The 19,435-nt window shown below is 37.2% G+C and overlaps 3 protein-coding genes across 4 annotated transcripts in view; 2 read left to right on the top strand and 1 right to left on the bottom strand.

Moving 5' to 3' along the window:
- Positions 1-19,435, bottom strand: part of Flo2 (flotillin-2) — a 148,858-nt gene that overhangs the window by 41,233 nt on the left and 88,190 nt on the right. The window lies entirely within an intron of this gene.
- On the top strand, positions 203-5,583 carry LOC143343455 (glucose dehydrogenase [FAD, quinone]-like). Its single transcript, XM_076768371.1, is given in 6 exon segments — positions 203-610; positions 1,086-1,521; positions 2,602-2,998; positions 3,726-4,008; positions 4,526-4,876; positions 4,878-5,583. Coding segments are annotated over 6 exon segments (2,037 nt in total). The 3' UTR covers positions 5,040-5,583.
- On the top strand, positions 5,637-18,861 carry LOC143343416 (uncharacterized). The gene is made up of 11 exons (XM_076768307.1): positions 5,637-5,674; positions 6,406-6,812; positions 8,859-9,294; positions 10,088-10,484; positions 11,307-11,592; positions 11,877-12,234; positions 13,837-14,249; positions 15,703-16,138; positions 16,878-17,274; positions 17,540-17,810; positions 18,292-18,861. Exons 2-11 carry the CDS (start codon positions 6,429-6,431, stop codon positions 18,658-18,660), a joined length of 3,747 nt encoding a protein of 1,248 aa, XP_076624422.1. The 5' UTR covers positions 5,637-5,674; positions 6,406-6,428; the 3' UTR covers positions 18,661-18,861.

The raw sequence follows: 19,435 nt of genomic DNA, 5'->3' as shown, positions 1-19,435 counted from the left end.
GTTAAATGGAAATAAATTTATTACACCTGCAATCGAATTTCGTCGACTCGTGCCAAATCACGCGACCCACTTGAGTTTCGTTCGCTCTCGTACTTCGAATAGAAAAGCGTCGTTAGAGTCGTTATTTTTTTAACGAAGATAACATAATCGCGCTATTAACGAACCATAATAATTATATCAATTATTCTGAAGGTTCGTAACGATGGCTACCATTGGCAGACTGTCCGCGCTACGAATAGCGATGTCTTACGGGCCGGAATTGAGCTTTTTCGTCCTTTTGAAGGTGCTTATCACTATGCACAGATCCGACATAGCCGATCGCGAGCATAGAATAAAACCAGTAACTCCGGCGGGCATTCGAAACGACTATGACTTCGTCGTAATCGGGGCTGGTTCGGCGGGCTCGGTGATGGCCAATCGTTTATCGGAAAACGGCAGTTGGTCCGTGCTTCTGTTAGAGGCTGGTCCAGACGAACCGGACATAGCGGACGTGCCTACCGTGTTTCCGGTTCTGCAACTCTCCCCGTTGGATTGGAAATTTAAAACAGAAGCTTCGGACGAGTATTGTCTAGCGATGAAGAAACACCAATGCAGCTGGCCACGCGGCAAGGTAAACTATTTGGTTCTTCGGAAAGTAATTTCGTTTTTTTTCTTCGTGAAAAGTAACAATGTTAAGGCGATGGTTTGTTCAGAAGGTTAAAGCAGTTTTTTCTCCAACAACTAAATTATTTTACCTAATGTTGATTTTTACTTTCCTTTAAAGCATTTAAAAACTAATGAACTAATAGAAGATTACATAAATTTTCAAATAATTACATTGACATATATATTAAACAATTAGTTTAAGGATTAATCTTGAATAGACGAAGTTACTAAACTGCAAAGTTGCGAAAACCAGTTTATTTGTTATTGGCGAATAAAATTTTCCCCACTCTTCTTTTATCGAAAATTTTGTAATCGTTTGTAAATGAACTTCATTGTCATCGATGTTTCTATGGTGAAATAAGATCGAAGGATAATTTTGAATAAACCACAAGCGACGAAACAAGTACCCGATTGTTGAAATTAAAATTAAAATTTCTTAGGTGCTCGGTGGAAGCAGCGTTTTGAACGCGATGCTCTATATTCGCGGCAACAAGGAAGACTACAACAATTGGGAGAGACTGGGAAATCCAGGATGGGATTACAAGAGCGTGTTACCCTATTTCAAAAAATCTGAGGACATAAGGATCGAGGAATTTCAACGTTCTCCTTACCACCGTACCGGTGGAGATCTGACGATAGAACGTTTTAGGCATCGAGAACCTATAACCGATTACTTGCTGAAAGCAGGCGTGGATTTAGGGTACAAAGTCCTGGACGTGAACGGACCCACTCAAACAGGATTCACGTACTCGCATGGCACACTGAGGGATGGACTGCGTTGCAGCACTGCAAAAGCTTTCCTTCGATCGGCTTCGAAGAGGACAAATCTTCACGTCAGCATTTACTCGGTCGCGGAGAAGATTTTGGTGCACGAAGGTGACTTGCAGTTTTGATTAATCGACTATCAAACGAAAATGCCTTCGAGAATGCTTTATCAAATAGGAATATTAATTTTTTTTTGCGAGAAATGTTATTTGTAAAGTTGCGACGGATCCTGTAAATAGAACACTGCCACTGAGAAATATTTAGCGCCGATATCTCCAGCGCTCGCCACTAGAGGGCTATGCTCAACTTGTCTCTCTCACGAGTGCTCGACTATAGTAATATAAAACCACCCTAGAATTTTTAATTTTATATATACTCTTATTGAAATTTGAAGAAATGGAATATACCACACTTGAGATTAGCAATCTATGTTTCTTTAGGAATTGTTGAATTATATTTATTTTGAAAAAAAACTGAACTACAGAACACTGGTTAGTGTTTCACAACTATAGAACCAAGCATTCAAATGTTGTTTCCTATCGATATTTCGTTAGTTTTGTTTTGTCTAGTGTGATAATATTAATTTGGTTACTCTTCGCAAAAGTAATGTGAAAATACGTGAAATTATATTCTGAATGCAATATTTATATAATTTGTTTAATGAGAATACTCCGTTATTCCAGTTTTATAGTTATGAAAGAAAAATAAATCAGTTTTCTGTAATCCTTCCCTCTTCTAGTGGATACAATTTATTCTTCTTTGGCAGAACATCGTTCCTTAATACAATTTCAAATATGTTACATTTTTCTTTGCATTGCTTGAGCAATAATATATAAAAATTGAAAATTTTAGAGTGGTTTTATCACACGCAGTGTATACGCTTCTCGACTGACCATTTAATGTCTGTACTAATTACTTGAACTTTTGTAAGAGATTCTTGAAAGTTTTTCCTCTGGTACTGACACTCGAAAACTACTATAACCCTACTGACTCAAAATAGACCTAAACACTAACTCTCATTCTAAATACAGGTCTCTCCTCCCTCTGTCCTTTCCTCTCACTTCATCTTCGCGACGACAAAGTCGCCATAAATAATATCGAAACTCTCGTACAACAAATAACAAGTCTTTTAACTAGAAAAATAGGCCAGAATCCTAAGAATATTTCGAAATAAAAGAAATGGATTCGCAGATGGAGCATCGAAAATTGCATACGGCGTGGAATTCCGCGTGGGAGGAGCGCTCCGGAAGGTGAGAGTCAATCGCGAGATCATTCTGTCAGCTGGGGCGATACAATCGCCACAATTGTTGATGCTGTCAGGGATCGGTCCCAAGGACCATTTGAACGAGACTAAGATACCTGTAGTGCACGATTTACCAGGCGTGGGCCAGAATCTCCAGGATCACGTGGCGATGGGAGGAATGACTTATTTGGTGGATCCACCGGCGGATTACGCGAAACCAGAACCTTTCACGTTCGTTTTATCGAGTTCGATTACTCCTGAAACGATCAAAGCGTTCGCCGTCAACTACACTGGACCTTTGTACTCGTTGCAAATGGCCGAGGCTATGGCATTCGTCAATACAAAGTAAGTACTTAGAGGAATACCTACTTTAGAAGTCCGAATTCCGGGAAATATCGAATAATTCGAAGGGAATAAATAATTAAATTATAAAATCATACGGAGATCCTAGAACAGTGGGGGAAGCATCCTCGATGGGGGAACATTAAATAGAAAAGTTTCAGAGTCGTGATCAAGCTATCAGACGGTCTAGATTTTAGGTCTAAATTTTGCCAAATAGAAACTACTATCTTTAAAACGTATCTACGTATATACAATAAATGACTAAATACTCATGTACTTTAATTTATGCATTGCAATTCTCACGAAATGGTAGACGTAATGTATATATAGAACTGGTTCAAAGTACAATGTGTCTCGTCCAATTAAATTTGCAAAAATTAAATTCTCACTGGAAAGTACTTAACATTTATTACATGCACGGTCGATAAAAGCGTCAGTTATTAACTTTGAGATAATAACGTACAAGGTGTTCCATAGTACATGAAAATGAAAACCATAAACTCGTCCATTTTCTCATTTAAATAATTGTACATGATTTTTTGCCGTCCATCAACGAAGTATCGTATATTAAAATCAACACGTTTTCGCATTAACGAGCTATTTGCAAAGCAAATCTTCTTCTTTTTTTGCGAGCATCGCGCGTACGAACAAATTTAAACGAAAGGAAATAGCAGTATGAAAAACGGATACATAACATTAAATATTATAACGAAACATATCTTGCTTTTAGATATGCGAACGTGTCGGCTGATTATCCCGACATACAGTTTCTTCTGTCCTCCGAAGCCGACAATACGGACGGTGGTCTGTTCGGGAAGAGGGTCTGCAACATCGAAGACGGATTCTACGCGCGTTTATGCGAGAATATCGTCTACCAATATTCGTACTGGGTCATTCCGCTTCTTCTCAGGCCTCGAAGCAGAGGATACATCAAGTTACGCTCAAAAGATCCACAGGATCATCCGATTATTGTTCCTAATTACTTCAAGGACCGCCACGATCTCGACGTCTTGGTAAAACAACCGATAATTAGAAGAAAATTTAAAGAACAAGCAATTAAACGACTACGAAAAAGGCTAAGATAACTTTCATACGATACTGTCAAATACTTAAATCGTACTTTTATTATTTAACAAGGGAAACATCTGATTTTATTTTTTTTTAAATTACTAACAGCGACTAAATAGTTCGAGGTACAAGAAAATCAATTTTATTTTGTACGCGATATTCAAAATTATCGAATCTTTCTGATCAGGCGTTAAAAAGCAATACGATACGATTAATGAAAGAAAAAATTTAACGACAATTTTACGATCGATTAAGAACGATCTATTATTAAAATATGTCGGTCTAAACGATTTATTCATACTTTACATTAACTTTTTTAACTTTTTTAAATCGTAACTCTGGTTACGATTGTTCTACAAGCGAATCTACGAGCTTGTAAAATATCGGTAAAATCGATGCATGCATAAAAAATTGTAATATACGAAGCTCGACTAAAATCCATGAATTTCTGATTCACGACAGATAGAAGGGGCGAAGATCATCCAGAAATTGAGCCAGACCCCAACGATGAAGAAACTGAACGCTCGCCTGAATCCGAACCGCGTCGCGGAATGCTCGTCGTACGAGTATCTGTCGGACAATTATTGGCGATGTCTCGCTCGTTATTACACGATGACGATTTATCACGCGTCAGGGACGTGCAAAATGGGGCCCAAAACCGACCCCACGGCCGTCGTCGATCCCAGACTAAGGGTTCACGGAATCGCTGGACTGAGAGTCGTGGACGCTTCGATCATGCCAAAACTTGTCTCCGGGAACACAAACGCACCGACGATCATGATCGCCGAGAAAGCTGCTGACATGATCAAGGAAGACCTGGGAACGTAAACGATTTGATTTTGCCGGGCTTTCGAAGAAATTCGAACGAGTTACGTGCGCTGCTGATTGCAATAACGATGACAATAACGATAAGGGAGACAACGATGATAGCTATGGAAACTGTACCAATATTGATACAGATAAGAACGATTATTAATGCTTATTGTATTATACATGGCACGCGTTACGAAAGAGATTTTGGCGAATGCAGAAGACTAATTTCATGGCTACTTCGTTTACTGGATTTTACACCATTTTCACCAACGACACTCGATGACACGAAAGACACTGTTATTATAATTTCAGAAACACTTGGATTGCTCCCACTGATCAACGCTGTGTGGATCGTTTGTATTAAATATCGTTCGAAGAAAATCTAGCCAATCACTGTTATTTGAACCCATGTGTCAAACGTCACACGTTTCACTAAAATAGGAAAACTAGCGTAACGTTATTATAGATAGTATAAATTCTCTTCGATACTCTACGACTCTTGTTCCAAAGTTTTTCCCTATTATTTACGAGCGATTGAAAGTGGTTCGATTAACTGAACTGACCTTGTACACGCCCCCAAGTCCTTTAACATTTTAAGATATGGTAAATTGGGTAATCAACTACAGAAACGTATTAAAATTTATGTGAGGTCTTTACGCGAAGGACTTTGTTATCTCCAATAAGTTTCCCCACTCTTTGCTCTTACTCTTATTTAAGAGACGCATACTGCTCGGTCGGGATTTGTATAAAAAAAGGTAACACATCACTGGGCTGACAGTGTGAAATCTGACTTTCACTGTAAGTACATCAGCCATACATAATATAATTGAAGTTACTCTTCGGAACATCGTGCATTAGAATTTACTCGACTCGTCAAATTGGCGAGAACATTTATTTGCATTTGTAACGAACGTAGTTTCTTAAGGATGCCTTCCTCAATCTATCTATATTTCAAATTTATTTTCCAAGGAGTTTATAGTAGAATAATGTGTGGAGTTGTTGGATCGAAATAACGAACTCAATTGAAATGAAAATTTTTAAAATATATACAACATGATTTAACGTAAGAATATGTATAGATGGTCGCTTGATTTGCAATTCCCAAAGAACACCTTTTCCTCGAACGCGATAAAGAAAGATACTTCAAAGCGCAAATACGTTTTCACCAGATGCCATAAATAAAGATATTTCGCTGAACACACATGTTCCTTACAAATACGATAAACTAAGTTGCACATATGTATCATAGTGTGTCTTAGACTACAAAATATAGTTGATTTATAATGCAGGCGATTACATAATTCTCGTAATAGTAAGTAACTCGTAATTGTCAATAGCGTTGAAGTCGTTTAAAAGCGAAAACCTGTAAATAATAAAACGTATTAATTTCTCTGTAATCTATCGCAAACATTAACAGCGAACAAAATATTATTTTAAATGCACGGAACGTAAATTTCTTTCTGAAACAATTTTATTTGCAACTCCGCTGTGAACGATAAGAATAAAAATATAATTTTTACCGTTCACAGTGACCGACTGACCGTTCCAAGAAATGACGAGTGCCTCTGGATACGTCAGGGTAGCTGTTGGTTACGTGGTCTTTCTGAACTCGTTGATCGACATATACAGACCCGACATCGTCGATATCGAGCACAGAGTAAAACCGATACCACCAGGATTGATTCAAAGCAACTATGATTTCGTTATACTCGGGTCTGGTTCGGCCGGCTCGGTGATGGCCAATCGTTTATCGGAAAATGGTAAATGGTCGGTGCTTGTTTTGGAGGCTGGTCAAGACGAACCAGACATATCCGACGTACCTGCCATGATGCCGGTTTTACAAGGCACCAAGTACGACTGGCAATTCAGGACCGAACCTGCGACGGACTACTGCCAGGCATTTCAGAATCACGAATGCGCGTGGCCGCGAGGCAAAGTACGATAGAACCCTTATCAACCCTCGATCTACCTTCACTCATGTCACAAAAGACCAACCGTGAGTCTATTGGGACCCACTTCAGAGATTCGACGCAAGAAAGCAATAAGAAAAAGTCAGATAAACGTGTGTCTTATTCGACATTGTTTTTGAGTTACAGCGAGTTGGAAGAATTGTTTCGAAAGACTAGGATAGTTTAATTAAGCCCAGTATCCGACGTTGGATCTTATATTTTAATTCTGTAAATATTTCCTGTGATTAGAGTACCTGGTGACAGATTATTAAAAGCCGTGTTTGAAAATGGGAAGTTTGTCTAGTCAACAAATGATAGATACGAAGATCGAGTATGGGATTATTATTATAAATAATACCTTGACAAATAGAGAGAGTAAGATACAGCCAATGGTAGGATCATTCTAGGTTTACTTTTAGTCGCAAGTAATGCCTATTATAAAGGTATACAGGGTGTCCCGTAAATAGTGTAAGAGCCGGAAATGTGGGGTAGCTGAGACGATTCTGAACAACAATTTCCTTTGCAAAAATGTCGGATGGAGCTTCGTTTTTGAATTATTAACGAAAAACACTGACGAATCACGGCGCGTGCCTGCCGCGCGCTCAGGGCCGTCCGAACAAAGAGAGCCACCGTGTCGGGTAGGTAGCAAGATGTGCATCGGAAATACGTCGAGGAACGAATACAAATAATTAAAAATACTACCACTGCAACTGTTACCTCTGCGGATTGGATAAATCAGTCAGCTAAATCGAATTTATTAATTATTTGTATTCGCTGTTTCCAAGGAAGAAGAAATAAAATATGGGAAGATGCTCTCGAAATTTTTAGGAAATTAATTCTTTGCACCTGAGTGACGCTTCTCGCCAGAGTGTGTTAAAATTAAAATAAGAATTATTTTCAGAAAATTAAAATAAATACGGTAAGAACCATTTGTAATCGTTTGTTATTAAAAATTGTACTGGAAAAGCAGACTGGATTTGTGCGTACCGAAACATTCTTCGCATGCAAGGGGTTAATAGAGAATTAATTGAAATTCGCCTTACCCATTTACTTGCAAGTTGCAATAGGGCCGGTTAGTGCACCCCTGTCGATCACGGAAAGGTCGAAGACCCCAATAAAAATCAGCTGATGGGACGGCCCGGTCACTGCACCCGCTTCTTACCCCGAAAACACTTCACAGCATGGTCACTAGCACTTTTCACTTTTACATTTTCGGGGTAAGAAGCGGGTGCAGTGACCGGGCCGTCCCATCAGCTGATTTTTATTGGGGTCTTCGACCTTTCCGTGATCGACAGGAGTGCACTAACCGGGCCTTATTGTCAGCGCAGCAGAGCAACTTGCTAGTAAATGGGTAAGTCGAATTTCAATTATTTCTCTATTAAAGCCTTTGCATTCGAGGAATGTTTCGGTACGCACAAATCCAGTCTGCTTTTCCAGTACAGTTTTTAATAACAAACGATTACAAATGGTTCTTACCGTATTTACTTTAATTTTCTGAAAATAATTCTTATTTTAATTTTAACACACTCTGGCGAGAAGCGTCACTCAGGTGCGAAGAATTAATTTCCTAAAAATTCCGAGAGCATCTTCCCACATTTTATTTCTTCTTCCTTAGAAACAGCGAATACAAATAATTAATAAATTCGATTTAGCTGACTGATTTATCCAATCCGCAGAGGTAACAGTTGCAGTGGTAGTATTTTTAATTATTTGTATTCGTTCCTCGACGTATTTCCGATGCACATCTTGCTACCTACCCGACACGGTGGCTCTCTTAGTTCGGACGGCCCTGAGCGCGCGGCAGGCGACTTATTAAAACTAGAACTACTTAGGTGTACCTATTTCTGCAGGAGCAATAAAAATGACTAATTTTTTAAAATAACAAGGGAACTCACTAACTACCAGTGACTTAGGTGTACCTATTTCTACAGGAGCAATAAAAATGACTAACCTAAAAAAATGATAAGTAAACCTCCTCCAGAGCGGGACAAGGTTTTCCAATAAGTACAAATAATTCGCTAAAAATTTCGTAGGTTCTCGGGGGAAGCAGCGTGTTGAACGCGATGCACTACGTTCGTGGCAACAAGGAAGACTACAACCACTGGGAGAGTTTGGGGAATCCAGGGTGGGATTACAAGAGCGTGTTACCCTATTTCAAGAAATCCGAAGACATAAGGGTCAACGAACTGCAAAATTCACCGTACCACCAAACCGGTGGAGACCTGACCGTGGAATTTTTTAGGTATCGTACACCTGTAACCGATTACATGGTAAAAGCAGGCACGGAAATCGGTTACGACATCGTGGATTACAACGGACCCGAACAGACCGGATTCTCGTTCTTATACGCAACAGTGAGGGATGGATTGCGTTGCAGCACTGCAAAGGGTTTCCTTCGATCGGCTTCGAAGAGAAAGAATCTGCACGTCAGTATTCACTCGTACGTGGAAAAGATTTTGGTGCGCACAGGCAAGCTACTTTCATTCGTTACTATCACTGTAATCCTTCGAGTAACAAATTATCTTCACAATTGACACTACGAAAAAGATAATCCTTTCGCGATGAAGTACAGTAGACCCTCGATAACGTTCCCTACTTTTTCCCTCGATATTGTTCACGGAGCCACCCCCACCAATTCCAGAAACTGCAACAACGGGGCGAACGTTATAAATCTGGTCGTTAAATGTTTATAAGATTAATCAAACTGACTCGAAAACGTGCAAAGTTTAAAAACGAGGAAAAAGAAGTACTTAAGAATCGAATGTTGAATGGGCTAAAAAGATGCGGAGCAATTAGAAATGTGATAGAAAATAATAGACCGATGACCGCTGGAAAATATGTTATAAGGTGTAATGTTATTGACAAATCAGCTCTCGCTATTTTAAAGACAGTCATGCAATTTGTAAAAAAAACTACGTATGTACTTTGATTTCTGAACGATCTTGGTATATGTGGAATAAACAAACGTTGAGCAGTTCTTTCTATTTCACTCGTTTTCATCTGCAATGTGATCAAGCCTAACAGAGATACGAGTCGATTATTCTTGGCGAACATTAACGAGGGATCACTGTAGTTAGATACATCGTACAATTTACTTTTTCTTGCAATTTTTTAACTATTCGATGTCTAGTGGATAAAAATTTGCAAAACAAAGACTGCAAAAAGACTACGACCGTGAACTTGGACCTTTACGTTTGCTTCTGTTCGATCGAACTGCAATAAAACTTTGGTCTATTATTTGTTCCATCTGTTCGATTCACAGATGGAAAGTCAAAGACCGCGTATGGTGTGCAATTCCGCGTGGGAGGACATCTCCACGAGGTGAAGGCTAATCGCGAGATCATTCTTTCGGCTGGCACGATACAATCGCCGCAACTGTTGATGCTGTCCGGGATCGGTCCTGCGGATCATTTGGAAGAAGTAGGGATTCCCGTGGTCCACGATTTACCAGGGGTGGGTCAAAATCTTCAGGACCACGCTGGGATAGGTGGTATGACTTACTACGTGGATCCACCTGTGGATTATACAGGCTCGAAAACATTCACATACATCCAATCGGAAAATGTAGATGTGAAATCGGCCTTTGAATTTGCCAAAAATCACACCGGGCCTCTGTATTCGCCAGCGTACACCGAGGGTACGGCTTTCGTCTATTCTAAGTAAGTATTTCGTGAAGTATTATGCCAGAAATGCGACGTAAACACTTTTATTCTAAACATATAAAGGTTTTATATTTCTCGTTATATCTTTCGTTACACCTGCAAAACACCAAAACGAAATATTGTGTGAATAGATCATGTTCACACTCAAATGCTTACTGCAAAAAATATGTATTTTTTCAATGAATCGTAAATCTGTTTTAAAATGAAATTTTCCCTTTCTTTTATTTTTGTTTCGGATATTTTACAATTAATCTTTACGTCATTCTGATCTTGTATTTTATATAAAATTCCATATTTATCTGATACAAAAGGCCATTATCGGTTAAATGAACAAATATTAAACATCTTCGGGTATTTTTAATAGGGTCAGTTGCCCTAATATAGGCACGTGTTCGTAAAAGAATGTGGAAGAAAATATTGCAAACTGAGTTTTTGCAAGGTGATCCTTGATTTAATATTATACGTAATAAGGTAAGTGTATCAGCTTTGTGTTAGCTCGATTATTTCTTCAAATATAAATATAGTATTCCATATTACAAGCACTATGAGTCTAATATAGAAAATGAGGAGCTCAGTAAAAAAAGTAAACATTTCTTAAACCGTTATTATATTTTAAATTTGACTGTTACCAGTCAAAAGAGCATAAAATTTCCTATAAATTCATAATATTTAAGTTTTTATAAAAATTCTGCAAGCAAGTGAAACATGTGTATAAAAAAAAATATTCCATATTAGGGCAACTGATCCTAGTGTAGAGGTTTTCCTGATGAAAATCCATATTGAGACATTGGAATATTATAGAATAAATTCAACTTTCAGATATGCAAGCAAGGTGGAGAATTATCCGGACCTTCAGATTTTCCTGGGGGCCCAAGGCGACGGTTCGCACGCTTGTATCCCTACCGATTGGAATTCGATCTACGTAAACAACGATCAAGTCAGTAAATATTGCGACAATGTCGTGAACAATAACGCGTATTTCATGATACCGGTGTTTGTGAGACCTCGAAGCAGAGGATACATCAAGCTGCGAACGAAGAATCTAATAGATCAACCGAGTATCGTTCCCAATTATTTCAAGGATCCCTTCGATCTCGAAGTCTTGGTAAATGAATCATACTATTCATAGAAAGATATAAAAAATGCTCAAATTATTATACTAGTACGAACGCCAAAAAATGCTCGAATATTCATTGAAAGTACACGTTTGTTAAGAACTTTTTATTCTTTCGATGACTTCGATCGACTCCTGAAATTTATATTTGCTAGAATCAACGTAAAATATAGAGCTGAAATATTTCGTTCCTTTTTCTGGCGTATAAAAATCAATCAAATTATACGAAAGAAGTTGCAATATACTTAAGACGCACGAAATTTTAATTAATACAGATAGAAGGTGCGAGAATCGTTCACGAATTGAGTAAAACACCATCGATGAAGAAACTGAACGCTCGACCGGCGTGTGATCCAAGATGTTCGTCGTACGAGTGCCCATCGGATGACTATTGGCGATGTCTAGCTAGGAATTACACGATGACGATTTATCATCCAGTCGGGACGTGCAAGATGGGACCCAAAATCGACCCACTGGCTGTGGTAGATCACAGATTGAAGGTTCATGGAATCGACAGACTACGAGTGATCGATGCTTCGATCATGCCGACAATTACTACTGGCAACACAAACGCACCGACGATCATGATCGCTGAAAAAGGTGCTGATATGATCAAGGAAGATTGGAAAAATATATGATTAATGCTTGTCTGGTTTTCGAATGAATTTAAATTGCGATGAAATTATTAATTTTATGATGTGAATATATTTGATAATATATGACTATGGCTGTAATACTACTGTTTTATTCACTAAGAGTACCTTCACACAAAATTGATGGAAAGTTACTGTGTTAATGTCTCATTTTTGAAATTGTTACGTGAAGTATCGTCTAATATGGAATTATGATTATATTATGCAGTTAATCATACTTGTAAAACGCGATGAATCATACTTCTATGACGTAATAAAGACAAATGAACGAGCAACAATAGTAGAACATTTGTGTAAACGTGAATTTATTATTTCGTTACGAACATTTGCCTTTTTAAATAGAAGTTTTATGGTCCGGGGTTCAGTTGTTTCTAGCTGCTTTTACTTGAGATCGCGTAGGTTTTCCGATTTTTCAGGATTTACAGATGCACGGTACGTAAAGATTTTTCTCTTACTTATTTCGAACTGAAATTATTAATGTGAATTACGAAAACGATACATTTTATAATTAACAGTCAAATTTTCTTATTGAACTCGTGTTTAATGAAACAAATTATGGTACTATTTTTTAAAATTTGTATACAAGTATATGATTGACATAAATAGTTCATGACATGTTCACGTGACGAATAAGTAATTCAAGTATGAAAGGTGACCTCACCTTTGTTTTGAGAAATAGCATTTTCACGAAATTTAAGAATATGGGAACACGTAGTTTACCAAATACTAAACAAATTTTGTTTGAAACATTTTTTAATTGCATTACAGAAAATGCCTAAAAAATGGTCACAAAATATAACGCGTACACCTTTTATATTCGTACAAATATCGAATCCATGGTTTCTAATTGTCTCCAGACGTTTCAACAATATAATACAAATATCTTTAATATATCAAGGTCTAATTCAATACCTTTGTTGCACATATGCACAACAAATAAAAAGACAAGACTCTCTAATCTATCAAGTTATATCTATAAAGAATGTTAATTATTCCTTATCTTTATTACGTAACAAACATAGTTCATATAAATACGTATACAACAGCTCAGTCGAGCTTCATGTACAAAGTAACAATACACTGAATTCAACAGGCAGTGTGGGTTCTGACTTTAAATGTAAGTATATCGTTCATAATAAAAGCAATTAAAATTGGTTTCTTAGGACAAAACATGTTGCATTAGTATTTATAACGAACTTCTCGTGGACCGTAGTGATTCTCTCAATTTATTTCGTGGTCATTTTTTATCAATTTTTTTTCTCGCTCCTTTCCACCGTTCCAAACTATTGAATACCCCAGAAAGTTCACATGGTTTTTTCCCAAATTACTTCGACGCTTAGTTTTATCACAAGTGAATAATTAAAATAAAAGTGTTACTTTCAATTTCATCGATTCGTTTTTGTAACGCCATATTTCCTCATAGAAGTCTGAAAGACCTAATATTTAGGATTTCGAGGGTTCGAAGGGTAAATTTACGAGGAAAATAAGTTCCTTCAAATATGACACGAAAAATTCATTGTTAATTTTCTTCAGAAATATAATTTACACCTTCGACTGTTCACAGCGATTCGTTGAACATTAGAAACAATGTCGGACAGCGCTGGACAGGCCATGCGTCGAGCAGGGTCGTCTTTCGCGCCTTCGATACTTTCCGTGGTCGCTCTGAGGTTGCTCTTCCAGATCTACAGGCCCGATATCGTCGATAGCGAGAACAGAGTCAAACCGATATCTCCATCTGATATTCAAAGCAGCTATGATTTTATTATAATCGGGGCTGGCTCGGCTGGATCGGTGTTAGCTAATCGTTTAACGGAAAACAATACTTGGTCGGTACTTCTGTTGGAGGCTGGCCCAGACGAACCGGAAATAACGGATGTGCCCGCCCTGAATCCGTTTCTGCAAGTCAGCCCGTTTAGTTGGAACTTCAAAACAGAACCCTCGGACAAGTATTGTTTAGGTTCGTCTGATCGCAGATGCATATGGCCACGTGGCAAGGTACAGTAAATCGGGCTCGAAAATAATTATAATTTTCTAAGTTTTTTTTTATCAATAGGTAATTATAATTTAAAAAATTTTTTTTATCGATCACACTGACACTCCAACAAAATAGACTAGCTTTCGACCGTTATACATACGAGCATTAAACTCATTTTCAATAGAAAATTTATTCAATATTAAGTATCTTCAATCAGGATAATATAAAATAAATTTTTTTTTATTACTTAGTCATTCCTTTTGCGAGAATATATTTAATAATTCAAATTTTTTTATCAATAGACAATCACACTGACGCTCCAATAAAATAGACTAGCTTTCGACCGTTATACATACGAGCATTAAACTCATTTTCAATAGAAAATTTATTCAATATTAAGTATCTTCAATCAGGATAATAGAAAATAAATTTTTTTATCAATAGACAATCAGAGTAACGCTCCAATAAAATAGACTAGCTTTCGACCGATATACATCCGAGCATTAAACTCATTTTCAATAGAAAATTTATTCAATATTAAGTATCTTCAATCAGGATAATATAAAATAAATTTTTTTTTATTACTTAGTCATTCCTTTTGCGAGAATATATTTAATAATTCAAATTTTTTTATCAATAGACAATCACACTGACGCTCCAATAAAATAGACTAGCTTTCGACCGTTATACATACGAGCATTAAACTCATTTTCAATAGAAAATTTATTCAATATTAAGTATCTTCAATCAGGATAATAGAAAATAAATTTTTTTATCAATAGACAATCAGAGTAACGCTCCAATAAAATAGACTAGCTTTCGACCGATATACATCCGAGCATTAAACTCATTTTCAATAGAAAATTTATTCAATATTAAGTATTTTCAACCACGATAATATAAAGTAAATTTTTTTCTGTTATTTAGTAATTTCATTTGCGAGTATATATTTAACAATTCAAATTGTTTCATGTTTAATAGTTTATTGTAAAAGCGGTGTAACTTTAACTTGTTAAAAACTGACTAAATAATAGAAAAAGCTGATCAAAAATTAAATATTTTCAACCAGAATACTAAATCTAACATAAATTTGTTCTATTATTTAATAATTTCGTTTACGAGTTTACATGTAATAACTTAAATTATTTCAGGTTTAATAGTTTGTAGTGAAAGCGGTGTAACTTGAATATAGATTTTAAAAAACTGGCCAAATACTAGAAAAAACTGATCAAGAATTAATATCCAACCACAATATTAAATCTAAAATAAATCTGTACTATTGTTTAGTAATTTTTTTTACGAGTTTACATGTAATAATTTAAATTATTTCAGGATTGATAGTTTATTGAAAAAGTGGTGTTATTGAAAAACTTTGCATTAAAAGTCTCATTATTTCTGTCAATTAAGAGATTAAAATTAATTAAAGACGAACCGAATCAACTATTATTATTGAAGTATTTTGATGCTTCCTAGGTTCTCGGGGGAAGCAGCGTGTTGAATGCGATAATGTACATTCGTGGAAACAAGGAAGACTACAACCACTGGGAGAGTTTGGGAAATCCTGGATGGAGTTACAAAGACGTGTTGCCCTATTTCAAAAAGTCTGAAGACATCAGGGCCCAGCCATTGCAATACCCTGCTTATCACAATATCGGCGGCTATCAGACCGTAGAATATCCTAGATACAAGTCACCTGTAAGCGACTACTTGATAAAAGCAGGTACGGAGATGGGTTACGAAGTCAACGATCCGAACGGACCCACTCAAACCGGAATTACAACCACGTTTGCCACGATGAGGGATGGACTGCGTTGCAGCACTGCAAAGGCTTTCCTTCGATCGGCTTCGAAGAGGAAGAATCTGCACGTCAGTATCCACTCGTACGTGGAAAAGATTTTGGTGCGCACAGGCAAGCTACTTTCATTCGTTATTATCACTATAATCCTTCGAGTAACAAATTATCTTCACAATTGACATTACGAAAAAAATAATCCTTTCGCGATGCAGTACAGTAGACCCTCGATAACGTTCCCTACTTTTTCCACCCCCACCAATTCCAGAAACTGCATCAACGGGGCGAACGTTGTAAATCTGGTCGTTAAATGTTTATAAGATTAATCAAACTGACTCGAAAACGTGCAAAGTTTAAAAACGAGGAAAAAGAAGTACTTAAGAATCGGATGTTGAATGGGCTAAAAAGATGCGGAGCAATTAGAAATGTGATAGAAAATAATAGACTGATGACCGCTGGAAAATATGTTATAAGGTGTAATGTTATTGACAAATCAGCTCTCGCTATTTTAAAGACAGTCATGCAATTTGTAAAAAAAACTAAATATGTAATTTGATTTCTGAACGATCTTGGTATATGTGGAATAAACAAACGTTGAGCAGTTCTTTCTATTTCACTCGTTTTCATCTGCAATGTGATCAAGCCTAACAGAGATACGAATCGATTATTCTTGGAGAACATTAACGAGGAATCACTGTAGTTAGATACACCCTACAATTTATTTTTTCTTGCAATTTTTTAACTATTCGATGTCTAGTGGATAAAAATTTGCAAAACAGGCTGCAAAGGGACTACGACCGTGAACTTGGACGTTTAAGCTTCGATCTATTATTTGTTTCACCTTTCCGATTTACAGATGGAAAGTCAAAAACCGCGTACGGTGTGCAATTCCGCGTAGAGGGACGTCTCTTCGAGGTGAAGGCCAATCGCGAGGTCATCCTATCGGCTGGCTCTTTACAATCGCCGCAACTGTTGATGTTGTCAGGAATCGGTCCTAGGGATCATTTGACAGAAATGGGGATCCCCGTGGTCCACGATTCACCAGGGGTGGGTAGAAATCTTCAGGACCACGCTGGAATAGGTGATATGACTTACTTCGTGGATGCTCCTGCGGATTATAGAGGCTCGAAACCTTTCACATATATTTTGGCGGAAACTCTAAACCTGCCATCGGTTGCTGAATTCTTTTTAAATCGCGATGGACCTCTGTACTCGATGATGATATCGGAAAACACGGGTTTTATAAATACCAAGTGAGTACTTTCCACGTAACATTTTTCGTTCGTCGTTAATACTGAAGATACCGATAATCATGGTGTATTTATTTGTACCAAAGAAACGAAATAATTTGTTTACTCGTTCCCTTACAGGAAACTAGGGTGAATTTTCAAAAATCCAGTCGAGCAAATTTTGTAGAATTTTTATCAGAAATTACGAGTCATTTTGATCGCTTCCGGTAGTTCTAGTGTTAATAAACGTTCACGCTGAGATTTCATACTGAATAAATATTGCTTTCAGGTACGCAAACAAGTCGGCGGATTTTCCTGACATACAGATTTTCCTCTCGCCCACTGCTGATTTTGCGCACGGTTGTACCGACGGGAATGGGATTATGAATAGCACTGATCCTTTATGTATAAAACTCCTGAATCACTATGCATATTGGATCATACCGCTCAATCTAAGACCTCGAAGCAGAGGATACATCAAGTTACGCTCGAAGGATCCGCAAGAATATCCGGCCATCGTTCCTAATTACTTCGACGATCCCCATGATCTCGATATCTTGGTAAAATAATCCGACTAATTAAATAGTTATAGAAAGATACGGAGAAGATATTCGAAAAAGTGCATACGTCACGTAAATTGATTAATAGCTAACATATTAATCACATTCACTTTTAAGATTGCATAGACTTATTTTAATCAAAAACTATCCTAATTACGACTAGCGATTGTTCGACTGAATTGAACAACTTTATTCAACGGCTATTCCAATATTGTCCAAATTAAAACATTTAGACTATCCGAATTACAGACATTGACAATTATTGACACACGTTTGCTGAAATATTTGCTGTTCTCCGAATAAATTCAATTTATCCGTTTAGTTAACTAGAATCTAATTCGAAAGTTGTTTCTATCTTTTTGTTGGCATAACGAATTAATTAAAACGCGTGAAAGATCTTGGAACTGATTCTTCAAAGAATTTCTAGGAAATTGTATGTTGAAGGATGTTTTAAAACGCAATGAAATTTTAATTAATACAGGTAGAAGGCGCGAAATTCGTTCACGAAATGAGGAACACCCCATCGTTGAAGAAACTGAACGCTCGACTAAGATGCGACCCACATTGTAGTTCGATGCACGAGTGTGCGTCGGATGGCTATTGGAGATGTCTAGCTAGGACGTACACGATGACGATTTATCATCCAGTTGGGACGTGCAAAATGGGACCCAAGAACGACACAATGGCTGTGGTCGATCCCAGGCTAAGGCTTTACGGAATCGACAAACTACGAGTGATCGACGCTTCCATCATGCCGAAGCTCGTTTCGGGGAACACGAACGCACCGGTGATCATGATCGCTGAAAAGGCTGCTGATATGATTAAGGAAGACTCCAAGAACGGGAAATAAGGCTTTTCCACCTTTTGAACGAGATAAAGCAACGGCAAAGTAGATAAGAATCGCAGTAATAACAATGACAATTCTGATAGTAGAATAACAATAATTTTGACGTTTTGTAAAACTTTAGAAAATATAAATAATCTTATAAATGCTCTGCAAAAAATTTCAACTGTGTAACTGAATTGTTCAAGATAATACAAAATTTGAATGTCGAAGAGATGTTTTGTCTTGTTTATTCGTTCCTGAACGCCTTTCAACTTGGCCTGCCATGCACGCATAGATAGCTGCTAGGTTGCCTGCATTCAGGCACTTCTGACCGAAATTTTGGAATGGTGGAGGAGATCTGAAGGTCAATCTAATTTCCTTAAATGGAATGCTATATTTTTTACTTGAGATATATTTATCTAGCGTACCTATTTTAGATACCCCGCGTTCAAAAATACGAAATATACGAATGCCGACCTCTATGTCGCTTTATATCCCCGGAATGGTTTATGGGGAAATCAAGAAAACTGGTAAAGTAGTGTTCGGATTGTCAGGCCCCGGTTATTCGAATAACTATAATAAAAGGTGACTTTTTTCGATGAAAAAAAAAATTTCAAATCGTTCTAAAAAAATTATTTTCGGTTACGAGGGTCAATTATAATCATTTTTAGTGAATAGACATACCCCAAAAATCCTACGCATTTTTGAGAAAAAAATTCGAGTAGGTACTGAAATTTTTAGACGAAATTAAAAAATTTCAAATCATACTAAAAAAATTATATTTAGTTACAGGGGTCAA

Source organism: Colletes latitarsis, chromosome 7, assembly GCF_051014445.1.
Source record: "Colletes latitarsis isolate SP2378_abdomen chromosome 7, iyColLati1, whole genome shotgun sequence".
NCBI lineage: Eukaryota > Metazoa > Arthropoda > Insecta > Hymenoptera > Colletidae > Colletes > Colletes latitarsis.
This window is presented reverse-complemented; position numbering and strand designations above follow the sequence as displayed.

Excerpts from the sequence above, each read along its gene's own strand:
- LOC143343416 (XM_076768307.1), top strand. The coding sequence starts at position 6,429 with ATGACGAGTGCCTCTGGATACGTCAGGGTAGCTGTTGGTTACGTGGTC. Across the intron at positions 6,813-8,858 it reads GCGCGTGGCCGCGAGGCAAA|GTTCTCGGGGGAAGCAGCGT; the intron begins GTACGATAGAAC and ends AAAATTTCGTAG. Across the intron at positions 16,139-16,877 it reads AAAGATTTTGGTGCGCACAG|ATGGAAAGTCAAAAACCGCG; the intron begins GCAAGCTACTTT and ends TCCGATTTACAG.